The 23312-nt window shown below is 32.4% G+C and overlaps 2 protein-coding genes and 1 pseudogene across 4 annotated transcripts; 1 reads left to right on the top strand and 2 right to left on the bottom strand.

Annotated features, from left to right (window-relative positions):
• Positions 1-1440: 1440 nt before the first annotated feature.
• LOC111283638 (uncharacterized) lies at positions 1441-7023 on the top strand. Of its 3 annotated transcripts, none has more exons than XM_022872207.2 (8): positions 1441-1600; positions 2294-2601; positions 2950-3021; positions 4987-5054; positions 5325-5481; positions 5933-6013; positions 6095-6184; positions 6583-7023. In XM_022872207.2, the coding sequence occupies exons 2-8, from the start codon at positions 2311-2313 to the stop codon at positions 6703-6705; spliced, it is 882 nt and encodes a 293-aa protein (XP_022727942.1). In that variant the 5' UTR covers positions 1441-1600; positions 2294-2310; the 3' UTR covers positions 6706-7023. The 3 variants fall into 3 exon arrangements, with proteins under 3 accessions (XP_022727942.1, XP_022727955.1, XP_022727947.1); XM_022872220.2 differs by having other exon boundaries at positions 1443-1600; positions 2305-2601; XM_022872212.2 differs by lacking the exon at positions 1441-1600 and adding an exon at positions 1863-1887.
• Positions 7024-11788: 4765 nt separating this feature from the next.
• On the bottom strand, positions 11789-12851 carry LOC111289426 (gibberellin-regulated protein 6-like). The gene is made up of 4 exons (XM_022880466.2): positions 12531-12851; positions 12268-12303; positions 12105-12138; positions 11789-12014 (listed from the first exon to the last, which is right to left on the bottom strand). Exons 1-4 carry the CDS (start codon positions 12591-12593, stop codon positions 11833-11835), a joined length of 315 nt encoding a protein of 104 aa, XP_022736201.2. The 5' UTR covers positions 12594-12851; the 3' UTR covers positions 11789-11832.
• A 6050-nt stretch (positions 12852-18901) lies between these two features.
• Positions 18902-19663, bottom strand: LOC111289415 (mini zinc finger protein 3 pseudogene; annotated as a pseudogene).
• Positions 19664-23312: the final 3649 nt, after the last annotated feature.

Here is a 23312-nt window from a genome sequence, read left to right as displayed (position 1 = left end):
TATTTTATATACTAATGTTAGAATTTATAAATTTCACAAATAAAATGAGATGAATTTTTTACGTGTATTTAATAATTAATTAATATTTATGACTATATTTGAATGGAAGATGTATAAAATTTTTAACCCATTTATGAATTTAAAAATTTTACTTTGATATATAGAATAATTTTTCTGAATTTATTTCATTAGAATTTTTTTTCTTAATTTATAACATTTTAAAATCCATACAACAAATTATAAAATTATGAGTGAATAAATGTTATATAATGCTCTAAAAAGGATTTTATATAGTGATATTAATGGGTTTTCTAATTCAAATTTTATTTGCTTTAATCTTGACAAAAAAAAATAAATTTTTTTAGAATTTTAGAATTTTATTTAAATAAACTTTTATATTTTTATTATATCTAAATAAAATTTTATTTTTTATTTTGTATTCAAATAAATTTTTTAACTGTAGTTTGTATCAAAATAAATTTTTTTCATTTAATTTGTATATAAATAAGCTTTTAAAATAAATAATTTTTTATTTGATATAAAGTATGCTTGGATACAAATAAAAAAATTTATTTAGATATAATAAAAATATAATATAAAAAAAATTTATAAATTTTTTAATATTTTAACCTCCAATTGTCAATCAAATTTATTTAAAACATGTCTAAAGGGTCTTAAGAAAAAAAGTTTTAAACCTGGATCGGAATTTTTTATACAAAATTTATATCTTAAATTAAGAAAAAAACAAATCGAAAAAAAGCTGTGTTTCGATTGAGTCTCAGCCAAAGTCAAGCTTGATATAATTGACTCACCATTTCATTGTTTCTATCTCCAAGTCACCCTTAAATTCAATCATATTTTTTAGAAACAAACAAAAGAAAAAAAATTTCATCTTGTTGCCCACCATAGCTTTATCCGAAATTTAGTGAATGGGGTCTAATATGGAATTTCCAACCCTAACCTTTGACTTTTTATTTATTATCAAAAAATAAAATCTAATAACTTATCTAATAATTAGTATATTTGTATTATATTTATTTTATATTAAATATATTTAAAATATAAAAATTATTATATTATAATTTATATTAATATATTAAATATTAAATATAAAATTCATATTTTAATTTTTATTAAATTTACATATAATATTTACTAATTTTAAATTATATTATCTGTATATATATATTTATATTATATAATCGTATTATATCTAAAATTATTGGTTTATCGTAACAGGTCTAGAAATCAAAAAGCGACAAACAGTGAAAATTTACATAAGAATCTTTATCTTGTGACGGACGTTAAACTACATGGCTTCGTTTAAACCGAGCCACAATGTCATTATCGAAATAAAATTCTTATCTTTTTTATATTTTCTTGGTTTGAAATTAATAAATTATAGTTTAATAAGAAAGGGCAAAAGTACCAAAAAATTATATATATAAAAAAGGAAAAGCAAAGCTCTTCTTTTGTCAATTTGTTTCATTTCCAAGCAAAGGAAAAGAAAGACCTTAGACTTTTAATTAAATCTTTATAAAGAGAAGCAAAAAAAAAAAAAAAAAAATTTCAGACTCCAAAATACAAGCGCCATTGTCAGGTAATTTTTTTATACTATTATGTTTTGGTTTTTAATTATTGGGTTTGTTCAATCTGATCATGATTTTGGCTTTTTCTTTCTTCTTCTTTCTTTTTTTTTTTTTTGGGTTTTGCATTGATTCTCTTTTAAGTTTGGAATTTTGGTTGGGTTGGATTGGGTTGCTTGGATGCTGAGAAAATGAAAGAAATAATTTTTTCTTCTTTTTTATTTTCGGTGGAAAATTAAAGAAAGCTGAAGATTTGGAGTAAAAGCTGAATCTTATGATAACTGAAGCTGAAAATTTTGTGGTACTTGGTTTATTTTTTTTTATTTTTATTTTTTAAATTTCATTTTGATATATTTTTGTGGGTATAGCCCATATGAAGAAAAGTTTAAAAATTAAATAAAAGAGAAGATTTTGAATTCTATATGCAAATAAATAATAATAAAGAAAGATAGTTACAGAGAAAGAGAATTTTTACAGCATGTGATGTTCATATGCGGTGGTTTCAGCAATGACACCAAAAAAATAAAAAAAAAAGATTTTGATTTTTTATATCTTTCTAATTTATTTATGTTGCAGTTAGTTGAATCTAGTATTAGGTTTTATAGTCAAAGACCTGTATTTTAGTTTTGCAAGTACATTTTGCAGTTACAGCCTCACATATTATTCTGACTTTAATGAGAATTTTTGCTGTATTGTTGTGTTATAAGAACCATTTTAGATAAAAATGGGTGATCATCTGGTTTTAAGCGTTGACCGTCTCATAACACCTGAAAGTTTGCAATCAATACAACAAGCTGAGGCTGCAGGATCTTCTGGTGAAGGTTCTTCTCAAGTTGCTGAGCCACATGCTTGTGCTATTGTTGTTAAGGAAGTGGAAGAACACGAGGAAGTGGAAGAACATGGCTCGTGTGATGAAGAAGAACCACTTATCCAGACAGTTGAATGCCGAATCTGCCAGGAGGAGGACAGCATTAAAAATTTGGAGACACCTTGTTCATGCAGTGGCAGTTTGAAGGTATTAACTGTTTGGAGCATTTTGAGACTTACTCCCTGAAGCTTTCTCTTTCACTTTATTCTATAAAACTGTCTTGTCTGCCCCAATTATGGCATGCTATTAGCTCTAATAGTTTCAATTAACATTTGCTCTAAGTACTGTAGAAGTTCCTTTTTTTGTGAAAAAGATATATGTGAGCCATGCTTGAGTGCCACCATGATGTGGAGAAAGGGTTTGATGACTTTTTCTTTCTTTTTTTATGTCAGGTTGCCTCTAATTACTTCTGTCTTAATCTTTATATGGTTTCATTGGCTCGTCTTCATATTTTTGTAGTGTAATAGCTTTAACCGACAAATTTTTATCATCCAGTTTGCCCACAGGAAATGTGTTCAGCATTGGTGCAATGAGAAGGGAGATGTAACTTGTGAGATATGTCATCAGGTAAACCTCTGCTCTGGAAATGGTGCTCTCTTCATCAGTTCGTTTAGGAGGGAGAAATCTGCTGCTCTTTATATTTGCATTTCACCCACATCATTTTGCATATCTATGAATATAAACGAGTGTCTGATTTTAGAGGGTAACAATTTTAATTTCCTTTCTTTTTGTTGATGAGTCACTTATTAAGTTGTTGATTAACAAAAATGGTGTAAAGTTGCACATTTACCTGGTGGCATGATGTTTTTTATCATGTCCTTAAAAAAGGGGAAAAAACCTTAATATTGTGGCAGTTTTCAATTTCAGAGGAGGAAAGACTGAACGCTGGTCATATGGTAGCTTTAGCTTTATTTTTCCTTGATTTTCCCTAATCTTGAAGGGAGCTTTTCAACTTCACCTTTTTTTTTACTGTTTGTTATGTTGACTTGTCATTGCGTTTCATCTGATGGTTTTGAATTGTTTGTTGTAATCGTTAGCCTAACAACATCTTAAATGCTCAAGGATACTTTTCTTTGCTCTTTGTTATCCTAGGGGAATACTTTTAGTGGATTTTTTTTCCATAAGAAAATTTTGGTCCTTTATCCTGGTTGCATTTTTTCCTTTCTTTGAGTGATTCTATGCTTCATCTTTTAACCCCAAATGTAAAATAAGTTATGTCACTGAAGAATTTTAAGTGTAAAAGCTTTACCTTTGATGTTTGGAACATGGATAATCTTTCTGTTTCAAGGTGTTGGGATGAAACCATTTAAGTACATGCAGCAGTAGTTCAGTTGTTTTCTTCTAGTAAAATAACAATAATATTAATCAAAGGTTGCTCTAAGTACCCTGGTCCTTAATTCCATAAGTGAAGCTGGTATAGTCTAAGAATCAGTTATCATATTATGTTGTTTACTTGTTCTTTCTCATATAACTTCATCTACTTAGTTTTTGTCAATGGCTAATTTATACCCTCTCTGTGAGTCAAGTCTTCCTGCCTCATAGGCAGTGAATTTATTGAATACGATGTGGCAATATTAATGACCTATATGTTATTTAAAGTAATTTTTTTTTCTCAAGTGGAAATGAGATGTACTTCAGCAGCCACCTTTTGAGCACCAAGCTTGTGAAAACCATGATTTGATCTGAAATGGCTTGAGTAACAGATTGCAAGCTACCTTGATGCAAGAATCGATTGTTATAAACATCTTGTTTAGCACTGTTTTTCTGCGTACTTTGTGCTCAATGTTGGATGTTGGTGATCTACTTCTTCTAAGTTCAAGTTCAACATGACATAGGTTTGGCTTTATGTGTTGGGAACTGTGTGTCAGGTTTAAAGTGGAGTTTTGCCTGCTAATTGATATGGGCTTATGCATCAAGCTTTTGATAAAATTGCCTATTTCGATGTCGCATGTTTTCAAATGACAGAGGAATGTTTTCATAAATATTTGAGCCATAATGCTTTGTGATAAAGGTTGGATGTCGCTGATCTACCTCTTCTATTTTCAGCATGATGTAGGTTTGGCTTTATGTGATGGGGACTTAAAAATGTGTGTCTGGTTCAAAGTGAAGTTTTGCCTGCTAATAAATATGGGCTTATGGATCAAGCTTTTGCTACAATTGTTTATTTTGATTTTGCAAGTTTTCAAATGACAGAAAAGTGCATTCATAAATATTTGACCCACAGTTCTCTTGTGCATGTTATCAGATGCATTTGATAGTACTTTGCTACTAGCTCCTACTTGGTGATTTTTGCTGTCCATATGATATACCAAAATATGTGTGATTATGTGTGTAATTGTTGGAAGGTTCATATGATAACCATTATGCGTGTATTTGTTGGAAGGTTCATATGATAACTATATTTTACTTAACTTTTTTTTTGCGCAACAAACACTGTCGTTAAATATTTCATTAACTGAAATAGATTTAGTTTTGAGTTGAATTATCGGGCCAATTTACTAACTTTTCCTGCTAAAAATATTTGATTTACAGCCTTACCAACCGGGATATACTGCGCCGCCACGTCCCCCGCAGTCGGAGGATGCTACAATTGATATCAGGCAAGTCTCAAGAGTGTGCACTTACTTAACTAGAAGATAGACATGACAAAGATTAGTGCTGCTCTAACTTTGCTCTCTTTTTCTTTCTTGGTTTTGTTTCAAAGATGCTCTTGTAACCTCAGTTGAAGTTTTGATATGTCTAAGACCCTTTCCTGTTTTATTTATGCCCAAAGCTGTTTGGTAATCTGTAGGATGGGTTGCTATTGTATGCTCATCACCTTTGACCTCTTGTCTTCCCTTTTTTTTTTTTTTTTTTTCATATTGATACAGTGAGGGTTGGACAATCTCTGGTGCTCCCTTGGATTTGCGTGATCCTCGAATTTTAGCAATGGCAGCTGCAGAACGCCATCTTTTGGAGGCAGATTATGATGAATATGCTGATACCAATGCTAGTGGAGCTGCATTTTGCCGCTCTGCTGCCCTAATTGTAAGCTTTTATTCCTCCATAAAACTATAACAGTTCATTAGCTGTCCTAACTTTTTGGCATTAAGTTAAGAAAAAAATCTTGGTGGTTCCTTACTTCCTTTTATTTACTTTATGAATTTGCTGCTTACTATAGATTTGAGTATCAATGTTCAAGGCTTCTTGTGTGCTATGCAATGCATTATTCTTTTATCTGGTTTGCCCATGTCTTTTTGAGCTGGCAGTGTACTAGTCATCAGCCTCACCTAAACTTGTAGTTTAGGTTATTGAGTTGCATCCTAAGTCCTGAATTACTAGTTTTTGTTTTAAAGGGAAAATATAGTCACACTTTTGGTTCTCAGTTCAATGAAACATGTTTTCTGTCCTTATTCTCCCTCCCAACCAATAACAGGAATTGCTGTTAATTTTCTTCTTCTAGTTCTGTTTAGATCTTATTTTCTCTGTTTATTTGCAGCTAATGGCTCTTCTACTCTTGAGGCATGCTCTATACCTAACCAATGGAGATGGGGACGATGATGCATCTACAATTTTCTCTGTAAGCACAGCATGATTTGCATTAATCTTTTAGTAGTTTACATTGTTTTGTTGTTTGATTCAAATTTTTTATGCTTTGTAGCTTTTCCTGCTTCGTGCTGCCGGCTTTCTTCTCCCATGTTACATCATGGCCTGGGGCATCAGCATATTGCAACGCCGAAGGGAGAGACAGGTAAGGGCTCTGGTGTTCTTAATCAATGGCCTGCACTATTTCACTTAATCATGTTGAGGTTAATCTAGATAACAGAAGAAGAATACTGAAAATATATTTTGAGATGTGTACTCCATATACTTGAAAAGGTTTGAGTCTTATGAAGAAACTATTGCATCAAAACTGTTTGGCTGTTGGTAGTTTTATTCATTAGAGGCCAAAATTCATTTAAGAACTTAAAACTTAAAGTTTTCCATGTTTGATATCTGCTGTCACTCCTAGTAGTAATTGTATGCATGCTGTTTCCATAAACAAAAGCTAAATTGGCTTACGCTGTTTTAGCTGGTTCAAGTTATTTATATTACTTAAAAAGTTTGTTTTAGTAATTAGTTCTATGTATTTTTTCCCTATTGAAACAGGAAGCGGCAGCTCTTGCAGCAACTGAAGTTGCATTTATGATACAGGCAGGGCAACGTCGGGGTGTACAGTTCAGTATAGCACCAGAACCTGCAGAGACTCCTCATCAGGAGCCACTTCAATAATGTGACAGTCCTTTTCTCTGGTAAGAGGCAATGGTGGTGAAGAGGGTAGGTTAGTAATGAAGCTATGGGTAAATTGTTTTACTCAATCTACTAGCAGTGAAAGAACGATGTGGTTGTGTTCCTTGCAGTTATTTTGTTGTATTGTTTTTCAGAAAACCCTGAAGGCCTTCTCTGTTTTCCTCCTTATTTGAAGGCATTAATTTCACTGTTTATGTTTGTACTCACATCTTGAATCTCATTGCCTCATATTCTCTGCATGAGGAACTTGGATTACTGGAGTTGTTGTCGGAGAAATATAAATCCAAACTTTCTTGGATACTCCAGGTTTTCTATTTAATATGTACTCACTTCTACCATTTCATATTTAACTTATCTAATCTTGTCATAATGCAAAATGTTTTCCTTAATATATCATGATTATGGAGTTGAATGCACCAGTTGATTGCTCTTGTTACTACCTTCTGCTGGTCAGTAGTTGGAACTGTTCGAAGTCAAACATTTTATCCAGGTCTTATTATTATTATAGGATTTCCCAGACACATCAGTTACCCAGGTCTTATTGTTCTAACTCTGCTGGTTGGTTGATGATGTCTTCCAGGAATCATGAGGGCTTTAGGTTTTGATATTCTGTCACATGCCAAATTTTATAAGTGCTTTAACCTGAATATTTGAAGATGGATAGACCATATATGATGCATGCATGAGCATGCAGATGGGAGTGAGATCCTGTAAGATGGGTTTTAAAGAGAATATGAGTGATGGTGAATATGATGATTTGGGAAAGCAACAACTCATTCAAAATTAGTTTTGTTTCTTCTTTTGCTTTATAAATGGAACTAAAGAAAAAGGCCCACTCTACTAGTTTTTATGTTAAAATAGTGTGTATTAGGTTTGGACCATCACCTGTTCCCATCCTTCCAACGAACAACACGAGTATATTCTTCTTCCTTTTTCTGTCTTTAAAATCACAATGCCAAAGACACGTTGGAAAAAACTGTATAATTTTGCCAATAACCCTGTATTTTGGTGTTCTTTGTGCTCCCCCCTAAAGAAGGTGACGATGGTTTAAACCTGGGATCCAAAGTAACATGGATAAAGAGCAAAGACCCGATAAATTTATTATTATTATGTAACTCTAAGCAGTTATGTTCTCGATTTTTTGTTTCAAAATTTTCTAATGTGAGATTTAATTTTGTTGATTCATGTTATAAATTTAATAAGTTTGATATTCAAATTTTAATATTTATAATTTTTTTTATTCTCAGAGTGATTATTTTGAAAAAAAATTATCTAAACTTCGGCAACTAACAAAGGATTAATGTAATTTTTTATTAAAGAAGGGTCCCTTACATACAGTATTAATTTAAATTTGAAGGGAGTGAGGGCTCTTCATGGATACACGAGAAAAAAAAAAAAAAGAAAAGCAACTGGGAGACGAGAGGAGGTCAAATAAGGGAGAGAAGCCCTGACTTGGGTATATTCTTTGGAACTTTGAACGGAGGGCAAGCGTAGGGCAAACCAAAGAAAAGAAAGCATAGGAAAGAAAAGCATAAAGGAAACCCATTAAGCACAAGGAACCAAGACTATGATTTTTGTTGCATGGAGAGAAGAGCTTGGAATTCTAAAGTTGGGTTTAGGATAAAGCAAGTGATTGTTTTTTGTTGAGATGTTACTGTTCCCCATTCCTCACCCTTCCCCCAACATCTCTACTTTTGATGGCTTTCTTGTTACTGTACATATCTGAATTCTGGCTGGCTCTAGGCTTGCTTTGGCAACCCAAACTCACTTTAGTTTTCATGGCTAATAAAGCAATTAACTCGATATATTTCCTCGCATATCAGACCAAAAGAAAATGATCCTTCTTAATGGTTCAATAATTTTGTTATCCTGGAAAGAAGCAAAGGAGCACAAGGAAAAAAAATGAACATATTGAATAATATGATGTCAATTTTGTTATCTGTTAGTAAAGTGTTAGACTCTTAATTTTGGTGATCAAAATTTAAATCCTGGCAGCTCAATTATAAAAAAAAAAAAAATTATACTGTCATGCATTCAAGGGATTGATTTATTAAGACTTGTAAATTGTGCAATATGAATACATCAGAGCGCTTACCAAAGTATTTATTAGAATGGAAGCTATTAGCCAAGCATAGTTGAAGACATGGAGCAAGAACATGTCAGCATGGTCGGATGATGTGGCAAGTCGGCTGAGAGTTCAAAGTGGTTTGGTCTTTGTTTGGTAAAAAAGAGCAAGGCAAATGATAGGGAGATGTAGGGAAACGAAAATGAAAAGATACTTGTCTTCCCAAGGATAGTGTTCCAACTATAACTTTTTGTTCAAACCTGTCAGAGTCTTCTAATACAGCCTTTATATTGCTTCTGTGGCAGGCTTATGATTGAGGTGAATCTAAAACTTCCCTACATGTTCTGGACCCCCTTCCTGCTTTATGCTTTTAGTCTACAAAATCCCATAAAAGATAAACTCCAGGCTAATTCCTGCAGATATAAGCCCTAGGATGTAGGCTGGTGCTGTCTCAGACAACATAGTTAATTTTCTCATCATTGTCTCCAGCAAGAGATACCTCTTGTCTTCTGTCTCCCTTGTTTTTCCTCTTTGGTATAAACATGGTTTTTGCAGTTAATAGCGGGTTCATTTTTATTGCTTGTATTGGTCTCTTGGTTCTTCAACCAGAGATGGTTTCTGGCCTGAGAGGCATTGATATTGCTTTCAGATGGGACAAAGGTTTGTTACCAATTGTTCAAAATTCACGCATTCTCAAGGCTGTTGCTGTGGACTCTTTGCAAACCAGACAAAATTTGGCACCTGCACCTTCAATTATGTTTGATCCCAATCAGTCAAACAAAAGAAGAGTTAAAAAAGGATCCGACCCCATTCACAACAAATGTTGACATCTGATGCTGTTTTTTCATTTCTCAGACAGAAGTGGTGAAGCAGTTTGTCACCCAAGGATGTGATGGCTTGAGGCTATAACTGACGCAAAGAAAAGCAAATGGATTTCTGCTTTCTCAGTTGTTTCTCCATGCGGGTTTGTTGGATTTTCTACATTTTTATTTGTTTCAGTAGAAAGTTTTTTGCTTGAGCAGAAGAATTGCAGCTAAAATTCCATCTGTTAGCCAGGATTCTCTCTCTCTATTGTATAAAACTAGGTCCTAACCAATAGAAGAATACCTAAGGATGATTGTACTTTCTATTATAGAAGTGTAGCATGGTTCGTAATTGGTTCATGCAGTAACCTTAAGAATTGACATCCAGCAGGTTTGGGGTTCAAATCTCGGCATGTAACCCCTTCCTCTTTCCATAGGCTATGGCCTCCTTGATTTCAAAAAAAAAATAAAAAATTGTAACATGCTTCCTAGTTTTCTGAGGATTTACTCACCTTGGTTAATTTTAGTTTTTGAATTTGGCAATGAGATACTCAATTTCTTTTGTTTTTGTTTTTTTATTCTTTTGGTAAGATGCAATCTTCTTCAAATTTTCATCTCTTAAAACTTGAAAGTAATGTATGATGTAATTCTCAAAACTTCAAATTATGAGCTCCAAGCCAACTTAGCCTATACAAAATGTTTTATATACTCAGTTGTGCTATGCTGTTGGGTTTTCAATTCAGCTTGTGCATCAATTTCAGAGAATGAAAGGAATAAGCTGATGGACTTTTTCATTTTTGCTTCTCTGAACAATTGAACGATGGAATTTGTGTACTCAGAAGCAATATGGACCTATAATACTGAAAGTGACGAACAATTTCCTTCAAAATTTCCCACATCTTGGTCCACTGGTAGTGGTCTCTCTTAATTCCTCTAAGAAGATTCAGTAGATATCCCTTCTTTACAGCATCTGATGCACGAACAAATATGGAAAATTCTGAGTAGTCGATGACATCTTCAGATGGTAGCTCAATCTCGTTACTTATAATCACAGGAACATAATGGCTGACAATAGCATCAAAGAGACGATTTCAGGAAGGCGTATCACCTGCAATATTGAGGCAGAACTGAACATTGGACCTCTCTTTTGGGAAAAAGACTTGGCTACTAATTACTACATTCCTTTTCCAAAAACTGAAACAAAAAATAGCAGTAACTAGAGTACCCTGTTTCTAACGTATCCCAAGGGACAAAATAAGCTTAGCTTTCGCAGTGCTAGATCTGCTATAATGCTGCTTTATCTGATTTACACTGCCCTGCCTATAATCAATTAATCTTCTGAGAATCCTGAGCCTAATGCACGATCCAATGCTCACACTCAGTATGCCATACAAACTAATATCTCCTCTCTCTCTCCTATCCCAAACCGAATCTCCCTTATCTCCACATCATATGGTGCATTGAATAGAATTTTTCATCGATGATTCATACTTCTCTATATTTGCAGAGAACTTAATCAAGAATTGTAACTTTTCAATTATGTTCGATTTGTTCAACCAATTCTTCTATTTATTGAGTTCAACTCTCTTGAAACTCAATAGGAGTCATTGGCAATTGAAAATATTTAATTGCTTATGAAACAAAACTGTCCATTGTTGTCCAGCAGATACAATTTACACTTGTTTCATACTTTATGGATTTCTTAATCTTTCTTTCACTTCATTTTACAAATTTTCCAACACATTCGAGTTGTCAATGGTACATTTTCTTTATCATTATTCACAACCATTAGTTTGCCTCATATTGAGTTTCCTCTAACATGTTTGGTTGTTTGCTTTCTTGTTTCTGTTGCATAAATGGCAGTTTCAGCTGAATGAATTATATATAGTTTCATTTACCAAAAGTTCATGCATCAAACTTGATCAAGAAATTCGTTTTCGGGTTTTCTCGGAGTGCTGTGAATTTTGCTAACTATGATTTTATCTTATTGATATCATAATGATACAACTTTAAAGACCATAGATTGTATCAGTGCTGTAGCTCTGCTTTTGATTCTACAAAATCATATATAATTCCCATTCTTGTATTTAGGGAAAATAATTGGTCATCAAAATTCATGACCTGCTCAAATGAAGATAGCTTATAGATATATAGGACACACAATAGCATTGCTAGATCAGATAAAGCTGCATCAGGAGGGGGCAAAAAATAAGTAATAGTCTTATAAATCAACAGAGTTGATCAAGGGCATTTGGGTCCTCCACGCTTGGTCTTCCAGTTGTTGTAGCAAGGGCACATGGTTTTGTTGCCATAGTAGCCAGGAGGGACACAAAGGCACTTGGCACAGCATTTTTGACAGTAAAACATGCATGGTTTACGGTACTGAGTCTGGCTACATCTCCTTGTACACTCCTTTGGGCATTCTGTTCATTTCATTCCAAAAATACATAAAAAAAATGTGATATTGAGATTATGATGGAATGAAGAAATGTTGTTGAAGATTAATTACTTACGGTAGCTCTTAAGACTTCCAGGTCCATAATTCCCCTGAAGAAGAAAGTGAATTAGTTTGCTTTGTTAATATAAAATAAACATTGAAGTTCTCAGCAGGCAGAGAACATAATGAACATTCATGTAGTGATTAAACAATGAATTAAGAAAGAACCAGAAACTTACACCATCTGGATGGTACTGGGTTTCTTTTGCCATAACCTACAAATTAAGAAGCATTTATCACAAAATTTATCACTAGAAAAGCAGTGGGCCTACTACTATTACTATGACAGAAGATTTAGAGTAATAGCGCTTGTGCGTGTGCGTGTGCGTGTGCGTGTATGTGTACGTGTATTTCATCGTGTGCATACACATGGTATATACTTTTTTCGACCTTTTAACTAAGATCAAGTGCTTTTTTTTTTCTTTTTTTGAGAGGAACTTACTGTGGTTGCAACCATGGAAATACCAAGGAGTGCTAGGAGCAACAAGGAAACAAGCTTAGCCATGGCCAATTTGATACAAGGCAACCAAGTCTCTGTCAGGAGAGGAGAAAGAAGAAACAGAGAGGCTTGATTGAGCAAGAATTGAAGATTGTTCTGATTTTCTTTAGTCAGAAAGCCAAGGAAGTGCTGGCTATAAATAGATCTCTTGGAGGAGTTAGCTGGTTTCGGCTAACTGATCTGTTGTGACCATAAGCTACTTTAAACAAAACAATAGTAACTGATTTCACATGTATGTATCATTATTCATTTTCCCACTAAGCCCATCATATCTTGGTTAGAGTGATGTTCGATCTATACATGTTTTTCACCTAATTTTTAAACTCCTATTAGCTCTTATTCTTCCCTCTCTTTCAGCCAGGTTATCAGTCCCTGCTGTAATAAACTAAAAAAAGACTTAAATTTTGTGATTGAAATAATGAGGTACTTCCATGCATTCAAAACATTAAAATGAACTCGTAATTTAATTTAATTAATTTATATAATTATTTTTAAAATATAATAGTTAACACGTTTGATATTCAAATTTCATTACTTATAATCATTTTTTTTTTCAAATTACACCTCTTTACCAAAAAAAATAAAAAAATAGAAGGTTATACTAGTAAGTTCACTGTAATGCCGGTGCATTGATACCGGGTAAGTAACATGGGTAGCTAGTTATATGTATGCCTCAACAACAGTCAGCAGGCGACATTAATTAGATCACATTCATTACAATTCCCAGGAAAAAAATATTCATTTTAAAAAAATCTGCCCCAAATGAGTACCCAAGATAGCATTCTCCATCAATCCAGGAACCAAAATTGTGAGCCTAGATCTTACATCAACCGTTGGAATGCGATCAAGAGTTTCGACATGGCAAGATCATAGAGTGAGTGAACATAAAAGGGCTTTGGAAAGTTCAAGTATGGGATTTGTGCTAAGGAAAAATGATAGGAGCTCATAATTGAATTGGAACTAGAGTCTCATCCGTGTGCAATTATCTGCATCAAGCACATGACCAAAAGATGCGCCCAAACGACAGCAGTGCATACCTTAAGCAGTAAACCATGCACTCTTGTCTGTTTGTGATCTCCAAAATTAGGGGGCTAAGTCTCTATCCCTTGCTCGTCTGGTAACTCTACTGGCTGTCCAAATCTATAAAAACGTTGTTTCTAATTATGAGTTGACATGAAGAACTGGGATTCCACAATGGTAACATGCGCCATATCTCTTTCCTATCTTCTTCAGTTAATTATATAGTCTTTGAGTATTGTATGATTCGGACCATTTACCTATCATATGGCTAACTGAAATTTGTAAAAATTATGGTGGAACTGCATGTGTTAAACTGGTAAAATATTATTTAATTAAAAAATTTAATAAAATATCTCTTAAGTATAAATTCATATTTTTATATCAAATTTTCACAATATCTTATATGAGATTAGAGTATTACATATAATTCATTCAATTATACAATATGCGACAAATAACCCTTCTTCAATTTCTTATATATAAAATTATTTCCAATAAAATTCATTTAAAATTCTATTTTTAGATACAAGAAGATGCTAATCTTCATTTAGTATTTATTACCTCTACAAAAATCTTGTTCACCTCGTACTACCTTAGCTAATATCATTTTTTGGAATCAACTTAGGATAGAAACAATCGGTGATTTAAGACATTTTTCCTAATTCTACCAAAGGGTAGTTGAAATTGGATGCTGATAGTTACTTTTTTTTTTTTTTTTGTAGCTCGGAAGTTGGAATGCAATTACTTACACCTGTCCAGTACTAACATGGCTGAGAGGGACCCGTTGATGAGTAAAATTAGCAAAACGTACGAAATCGAATAGCAAGAAAACGAGGAACAGGTTGACGAAGTGATGCTTCGACGTGAAAAAAAGCAGATGATCCGATGTGGATAGTCACTTCATCAGTTTGCCTTTATTTTCGGTTTCTGGTCGTCTTGCCTGCCTGTAAGAGTATGTTTAATGAAGGCACGGGCACCGCATTTCTGGATTGAGCCCATTGAATTTGTTTTTGTACTTTGTACTGCATAATTTATCCTTCAGAGATTCTCTTCTCCTTTTTCTGTCAGTTTGTCCGAAAATTTTATTAGCTGTGAGATAATATTAGTTTAATAAATTTTTATCATTTTTAAACGTTAGATATAAAATAATATTGTTTTAACATATCTTTTGATCACGCATAATAAAAAAAAAAAAATTATTACGATAAATTTAAAATGAATAATAAATTTTTTTATTTGATATTATATTAAATATTTTATTTAAAATCAATTAAAAATATATAAAAAAATTTAATTTAAATATAAAATTATAAAATATTAAATATTTATTAAATACGAAATAACATCAAATTAATTTCTAATGACTTTGGACCTTGAGATTGTTTCACGGTTTTTTAAGTTAGAGTAGCCATGTGAACATAGCAATTTCACCTTCCCTCATTCACTTGTTCCCACACAAGATCAGAAAGACTAGGATGATTCTTGGGATTGCGTGATTTCCCAGCTGGTTCATTCTTCTTCCTTCAATTTCCCTGGTATTTTATAATCTCCTTGTACTTCTACAAAATCTCCAACTGGAGACCATATTGGGCTTCGTTTTGACATTACATACTTTCAGGCCTAAAATCAGGAGAGAAAGGGCATGAAGCCATTTAGCCCAGCAAATATAAAATAATTAAGGACTGGCTCAGAATTCAGCGCACCTCCGAGATGCTGCAGGCAGGCAGGCAGGCAGCCAGTTCATTGCTGAAGGAATAAATTAAGGTCACATAGTGTTTTATCTGTAGTTGAATCATGGTCATAAAATAGCTTTTCTGAAACCAAAACTGGTCTCAACTCCTAGTATATACATTGAATTCCAAAGTGGAAGGGAACATATTTAATGTGATAGTGCATTATTCACTCTTAAATAAATTAAAATTGAATATGAAAATTAATAAAAATTAATAAAAAAGGTAAAAATGATTAAAACAAATAGCAACCATGGATTTAAGTCATCCTTAAATACAGTAGTGGAAACTTCCTTTCCCAAATAAAATGACCCACTGATCAGTGTTCAAATTTAATCACAATTCCATAATGAAGCTTTACTTGAAGGAAAAGATAAAAAGAGTAAGAATGAATAAACTTTTGGTTAAATTGAATCACAATTCCTTCTATGGTTCTTACCAGCAAAGTAAGTATCAAAGCAAAAAGATTTCCTAAGTCTAAAAAGTACTATTGATTTTGATGAACCAATAATCTTCTGTAAATAAGAAACCGATCATAATGTATACCATCTGCCAACAAAGTTGGATCTACAACATGTGAGAACCTGAATATATATATATATATATATATGTATGTATATATTTATTTATATATTTATATATATAAAGTTGCTCCTAGGGAAATAGCCAATGAGATCTGATTAATCGCAAAATTAATATTTCAAGAGAAGGTTAGGCAACTAGCAAAAGGTAGGAGTTGCTCTTGGGTAACCTTTTTCTACTTTCATTTATAAATCAATGTAGTAGCTCTCTATCTGCAGTTAAAATCAATTCTCCTTCATTCTATGAAAGATAGATCTTCAATCTCCACTCTGATTAATGGTCATACCAATATGATCCATGTATATATCTAGATATGATCATGCTATCAGCTTGTCATTTTCTGAAAGCCCTCACTTTCACTTTAAATGCCATTTTGAACAGTTTGTTTTCTCCTAGAATTTTATCACATTTCACATTCATACACATGCATTACACACAAAATACTTTGAGTCAAGGAAAAGATTTGGCTGTCATCAATAATCTTAGTATATCAACAACGAGCAGATCCACAGTGAAGTTCATGAGATGGGCGCTCTTTAGATTCTTTTTTTTTTTTTAAACTTGAAAGCAATTATTATTAGAAAAGAAGAGTTACAACAAAATCCAAGCTACTTAGTGTTTCGAAGACACAAGGCTTACTGAGGGAATAGCGAAGTGATTTGCTTTCCCAAGAACATTTAAGCTAATATTCAGCTAGAAAGTGAATAGTATATATTCTGCTGTGTCATTGAACCATTTAAGCTTTCTTAGCTTCTTTACTTATTAGTTCCTTCAATTGTCCTTTCGACAAACATTTCATATGGACAAAATGAGATGAGACCCTTGACAGCATAGAACCAAAGGGAACAAAAAAGGAAACTAGGCAAGCTCACACCCCGGGCCAGGATGATATATCCACATTCATGTGTAGGGACATCCAATTAATAAGGGCAATGTAAATTATTTTTTATAGTGTTCTCCATGCTGGATATATTGTCCTACAATACTTCAACAGGATCAGGATCAAGATATCGTATGATCAGCATTCTGGTTGAATAATTGATTCATCACTAATTAAATAATGGTTCAAAGTTTTTGAGATTCTTTGACTTGTAATAATAGAAAAGAAATTTTTAAAAATCGAGTTGCTTGTATGATTTAGAATCGAAAGAATATAATTAAGAAAATATTATCCTTAAACCAGCATAGCTCATAAACAGTTTTCATTGTCTACTGGTCAAGTTCTCTAGCAATATCACGCTCTTGTACCGATTCTGTCCTTGGTATAACTCATTCCTAGTGCTGTATGCTAAAATATACTTTCTTTCTTCAAAGTACTAGTTTCAACCTCTAGTAGACTTTATGATAAAAGTTCAAAGAGGGTTTACCAAGCAAATCTTATACAATATATATGACACTTGAAAATGTTCTTTTGCATTATATGGACAAGACATTCATTCTAGACCATTAAGGCTGCAAAGATGACTTCCAGATTTGACAAAAATTTGATTAATTTTTATATTAGCAGAGAGTAGTGCAGCCTAGCTAGACATATCTTTTCCCCCATATATTACAAATTCGAAAATGAAAACACCTGAAATCGGATGGCTCCTTTCACTTGTTTAAATTATATTAGTTTTCTTTGTAATATCCACTCTTATATATTCTATGTTCTTTCTGTCAAGTCCCACCGACCCCAAAATAGAGGAGGCCACTTTACATATTCTGAAGTTTAAAAGCTATAGTGACCTTTAAGGAACTATAAAAAAATGATTTTAAAAGAACAATTGGAGATAACATGATTGGATATATGTGGGCCTCTGAAACATAAAATATTCCAAATGCTAAATGATTGAAGAAGAATTTGAGACTTTCTAAAAGAATTCCTTTTATTTAAAAAAATATAAAATGAAAAAAAAAGGTAAGGATAGGGACTCTCTTTATCAAGACTATACAATTATATATAACTATATGTAACCTGTTTCATTGTCAAAAGAAGATTGAAGAAGAATTTTAGACTTAATTAATTTATATAATCACTCTTAAAAATGGTATTCAGCAAATCAAAAGTTCAAATTTCAGCACTTATAATCTCTGTTTCTATCCCTAGATAATAGCTTTCCTTGTAAAAAAAATTGAAGAAGGGTTACATTTTTCTATATAAAAATCGCCTCCTATATATATATATTAAAGAAGTGTAATACGAGTATGTCTCCTTTGAAGTGAGTGAATGAAAAGTTTAATTATGTTGTGAATGAAGCTAAGAACATGAAGCAAGAACAAATTAGAATCACTAGAATTCCAGAGTATAGATCATGAACAAAAAGTTTAGGTGTTTGAAAAATAATGGTTCTAGAATCCATTGAAAAGGAGTCTGAGCTGTTTCTACAACAAATGAAACTAACACGTTTATAGCTTGACTTTGTCATTTCACCTAATCAACTATATGAAAGAGGTTTAAAGCTAAGATACATTCATTCAAATCAATTAGCTTCTTTCTTTTCCTCTTTCCGCGAGGCAGTCATTGCACTGCATGTTGATACTTCCGAGTTGCAAAATAATTAAAGAACCATCCTCATCAAACTGAATATTTAAACATAACTTGCAATAGATTGCCTGGACGGTTCATGCTTCAGAAGCAAGAAAAGAATTAAAATTCAACATGAACTGGGCCATGATAAGCATCCAGCTTTCCATTGTTTTCTACACATATGTAACACAAGATTCAGATTGATAACTTTTATGAGTGTTATGTTGTAAGGATAAGTGATTTGCCCATTTTTTGCCCTTCCTCCATTTGCATCTTAATTATTTTAGTATAACTAGAAACTATAACCTTTCTTTTTCTCCTTATGAGTACTGTGTTCTTGATTCCATATTGCCTTAATAACTCCAATAAACAACTAATACTTTTAAAATTAATTCAGGTGGAAATTATAATGAAAATTTTGAATGAAAATGAAAATTTTGAATGAAAATGAAAAAGGGAATTGAAAACTCAAATCAATCTCTCAACCTTTCTGCAAGAACACAATTAATTATATGTTATTAGATATTTTGAGTTTGATATAGCTTACATCTTCAATCATCCACATTTCAAGAGCACAGTACTTGAAGTTTGAGATTCTTTGATGATCAAAAGAATCCAGTACAACAATATTAATCTACAAACAGCAATACTCAGCTAAATTCAAAGGGATTTTTACTCTATTTTTTGTGTTCTTTAGTTGATCATATTAAGAATTAGGTGGAGTATACTCACAGACTACCTCAGTGTTTACTTCCTTTCTGTGGAAGTTCCTGTGGCAACCACAAGCCGCGCATGTTAGAGCCCCAGTCGTCCCCTCCGCGCCGCTTGCCATGAACTCTCGGCAGCCATCCACAGCATATCCTCCGATATTGGCCGCGTGATTTTTCTGGCACTCCCCGTATCTCACGTTTCTAATCGTCGAAGACGAAGTAGTAGAACTTCTTCCACTTTTCATCACTACTTGACGTTTCTTCATCCCTTGGAAACCCTAGTTCCTCCCTACTGTGATGAAAATATTGAAAATATTGGAAATGGTTTTCGCATCCAACACCAGAAAGAAAGCTAGAAGAAAAAGGTAGCTCTCCTTGTGAATTAAGCTACCATGGAAAACAGAAAAGAGAGAAAAGAAAAGGAAAAGCTACCTAGCTTTATGCGGTTTGATGACTAACCCTAACCCTAGCATATGTATATTTATAAGGTTCAGTGGCATAGCTCAAGTCCATGGAAAGTGCCATCATCACCCCTTATCTCACCATTACTTTCATGCCCTTTTGGTAACACTAGGAAGACTCACAAAAGATATGTTTACTCCTGTTTATGCTGTACACTACACCAATCATTATTAGCCAGGTCATCATAAAGAAGGGCATATATATATATATATATATATATATATATATATATACACACATATATATTTATATATTGAATTATTCAATATGCTGCTTCGCTGCCCATTTTGATCCATTGCATAATAAGCAAACAATTTCCTTTCAAGCTTACAACTTTTAGCACTCTGATTCTGACTAAGAATTAGACAAAGCTAAATGGGAGTGATATAGGTGAGTGAAGGAAATTCTTGTCCTTTGACATAATCCGTAGTGTCCTAGAATTATCTTTAGATATGATATTTCAACTGCCTTTGAAGAAAATAGGGGGATATATATAATAAATGGGAAATTTGGAATATGGAATATTGCAAATTTTGTGCAAGTAGGAAGGCTCTAATTGGATGAAAGGCGATGGCTTTATGACCAAAACAGTGATGAATTATTAGTCAACAAAGGAGTAATTAATTAAAATTGTTGCTTTGTTTTAATTAATTTGAGTGGGTCAGAAGTGATGCTCAAAAGGCAGGTTGCTATGGCCCTTTAAACTAAGGCAGCAAATCCTGTCTAATTACCTGAGACTCTAATAATTAGGATCACTGCCCAGCCCACCATGCATCTATGAACCACTCTCGATTCCCTCTCCCTTTGCATCATATCAAAGATAATCATAACTTTGCAAAATCTTAACATCAATAAGATGCTCTTCAAATGCTTTGGTTCGAAGTTTGGGAATGGATCTCTCATAGTGCTCTATGGTCTTGAGAAATAACAATAAGAAACTAGAAAGAAAATTGTGAGTGCATGAGAAGAGAGATCTAATTGAGACTTTGGCCCACGTTCCAAAAGAAAGAATAGAATTAAAATGTGTGATTTCCCATCATACTGTCTATTAGCTAGTGGAGTTTGTTTGCTGTTGTGCATGACAAAAACAAGTGACGTAATTAAATAATTGAAAGGGTAATAATGTTGAAAAATCAACACGCATGCGTAGCATCTGCATACAAAATAGCAAGCTTAAAATAAGAACAAAGACACACAAAGTATTTGTTTAGGTCCGACCTAAAATGATTTATTCAAAACCTAATCTACTAACAAATAAATTTTTATAACTATGAGGCTTTCGAAATAAGAAAAATCATTAAAATCTTTTTACTTAAAACTTAATCCAAAATATAATTATACTATTTTAATAGCCTACTCAGCTATTTTTTTTTTTTTTGGTGTCTTAACCATATAAGATTATTAATGTAATACCCCAGCCCAAATAATAATTGGGCTAGACTAATACTAAAGTCCATCAGTTTATTAAGACATTATTTCGTAAAAGAAAAATGACTGAAGTATTAGATGAAAGAAAACCTAACTATTATGAAACAGAAAGAAAATAGAATTCTTATTCCTCATCTTTTTTAGGATTAGAGAATATGAAAAATCAAGTTAGAGATTCACAATCAAAGGCTACAATCAACCTAATCCTTTAAAGGTGAGTACATGTCCTCTTTTTATTTGAAAAGAAATATCAAGTTGATTGCTATTATTTGGAGTTGAAGTTTTGAGAGAAAAACAAAAAACAAAATCATGAAATCCTTTATTAATCTTGATGATCTATTTGAGTAAATTACTGGACTTTGTTTATTTCATGTTCTTAAGATTTATTGATGATTATTGAATGGAGTTTGAAGGCTGAAAGTAAGGATTTGAGTTTTTAAATATTGAAGGAGAAATTCTATTTTTGGATGAGATGTTGTGATTTGTAATAATGAATTAAAATAGAATTTTGCATTAATGGATAGATTATTGCTATGATTATTATATATCATTGGAAAGCATGTTGAATCTAGTTTCTAATGAAATAAACAAAAGTCAAATCCGAGTTTTCTATGAAGAGTTGTCCAATTTTAATTTAAGGATATGCAGGCTGTAAGACAACAACATCAGGGTTGAATTACGAAATTCTTCTTAATTTGTATACAAGGATTTACAGATTAAGCCATATATTTTTGGAAAGCTTATTGAGTCTACTTTCCAATGAAACAAGTGGAATTGAATTTAGAGTTTCCTGTGAATAAATATATAGTTTTTATTAGAAGGTATACAGGCTGTTTGGTGGCAGTATATGATGTGGATTTCAAAAATTGTTATAATTAATATACAAGGAATTACTAGGTTTGTCATATATAGTTAGAAAGCTTATTAAGTCTAGTTTCTAACGCATTAAAGAGATTATAATTTTGATTTGGATATGTTGAGATATGACTGTTTTACTGAAAAGAGGTCAGGCTGCCAATATTAATTAGTTAAGTTAACCCTTTGTGTAATTTAGTTGATTTTTGTATAAATGGTCTCAAAAAGGGTTGATTAAATTCTGATCTATTGAAATGATCTTGGATAGGCCATTAATTATTTTGGGGAAAAAACTAAGTGGTGAAATCGAATGGAGGTAAGTAGAATCTCACACACTTTGCTTGTTTTTGAAACTATGTATATATGTATGTTTCTAATTGAATGAATATTTTATTTCATTATTTTCAATGTATGAAAATAGGATCAAGCATATGATTATTTTGTGTTTCTTTATATAAACGATGGATCATACTTATGAATGAAATGAAAAAATGATTTATGTTTAAAGAATGATTTTATGATAGCTACGTTTTTATATCCCTGGGAAGTGGGATCATCAACACCAGAACTAGTTTTACGACCTTGGCTAACGGGTAATAGTAGTTACCAAAGACATGATCATACGACCCTGGCTAACGGGTAATAGTAGTTAGCGTAAGCCCTAGCTAACGGGTTATAATAGTTAGCAATGATCATGAGGATAAAATTGTCGATACGGCCAATGTCACGGGTTATAGCAGTGACCATAGCTAACGATAAACGATTGATAATGATGATTTATGATGATGATGATTTACGATGATTTTTAATGATTGATCCATGATTTGGTTTGATTATGATATTTGAATGATAGCATATTTTACAATGATTTATGAAGTGACATATTTTGACATTGATTTATGAATTTATGAAATATTTGATAAAACGATGATCTTGAAATATTTTGATATTATGATTTGATGAATGTTTTGAATGATCTATACGATGTGTAAGAAAAGGTGTGTGAGCCTATACTTACTGAGCTGTGATTTGCTCATTCCCTTTTACTTTTTCTTTACGGATGACTAAGTGATAAGTTTAGTTAGTCTTATGTGAAGCTATAAGATGAAATGAAAAATATTACTTAGTCGTTGGAGAATATGTTGGCCAATGAGATCTTAAGAGATAGTATTGTATTTTATATGGTTTGTATTTGGATATATAAAGATGTATTATCAATTTGATTAAAGATATAGATTTTAGTTGGTAGATTGTTTTATTGAAAAATTTTAGAATATTTAAGAAAAAAGGCTTTGTATTACTTTGAGATTTTCTTCAAGGTAATACGGCTGTGTTACGTTTTGATCTCGGGACGTGACAAAAGTGGTATCAGAATTTAGGTTACGATCTTTGGAGAATTTTAAGAGGTAGATTATGATTTGTAGATTGT

This window comes from Durio zibethinus, chromosome 17, assembly GCF_047325235.1.
Source record: "Durio zibethinus cultivar Kanyao isolate XHJ-2024 chromosome 17, ASM4732523v1, whole genome shotgun sequence".
Taxonomy (NCBI): Eukaryota; Viridiplantae; Streptophyta; class Magnoliopsida; order Malvales; family Malvaceae; genus Durio; species Durio zibethinus.
This window is presented reverse-complemented; position numbering and strand designations above follow the sequence as displayed.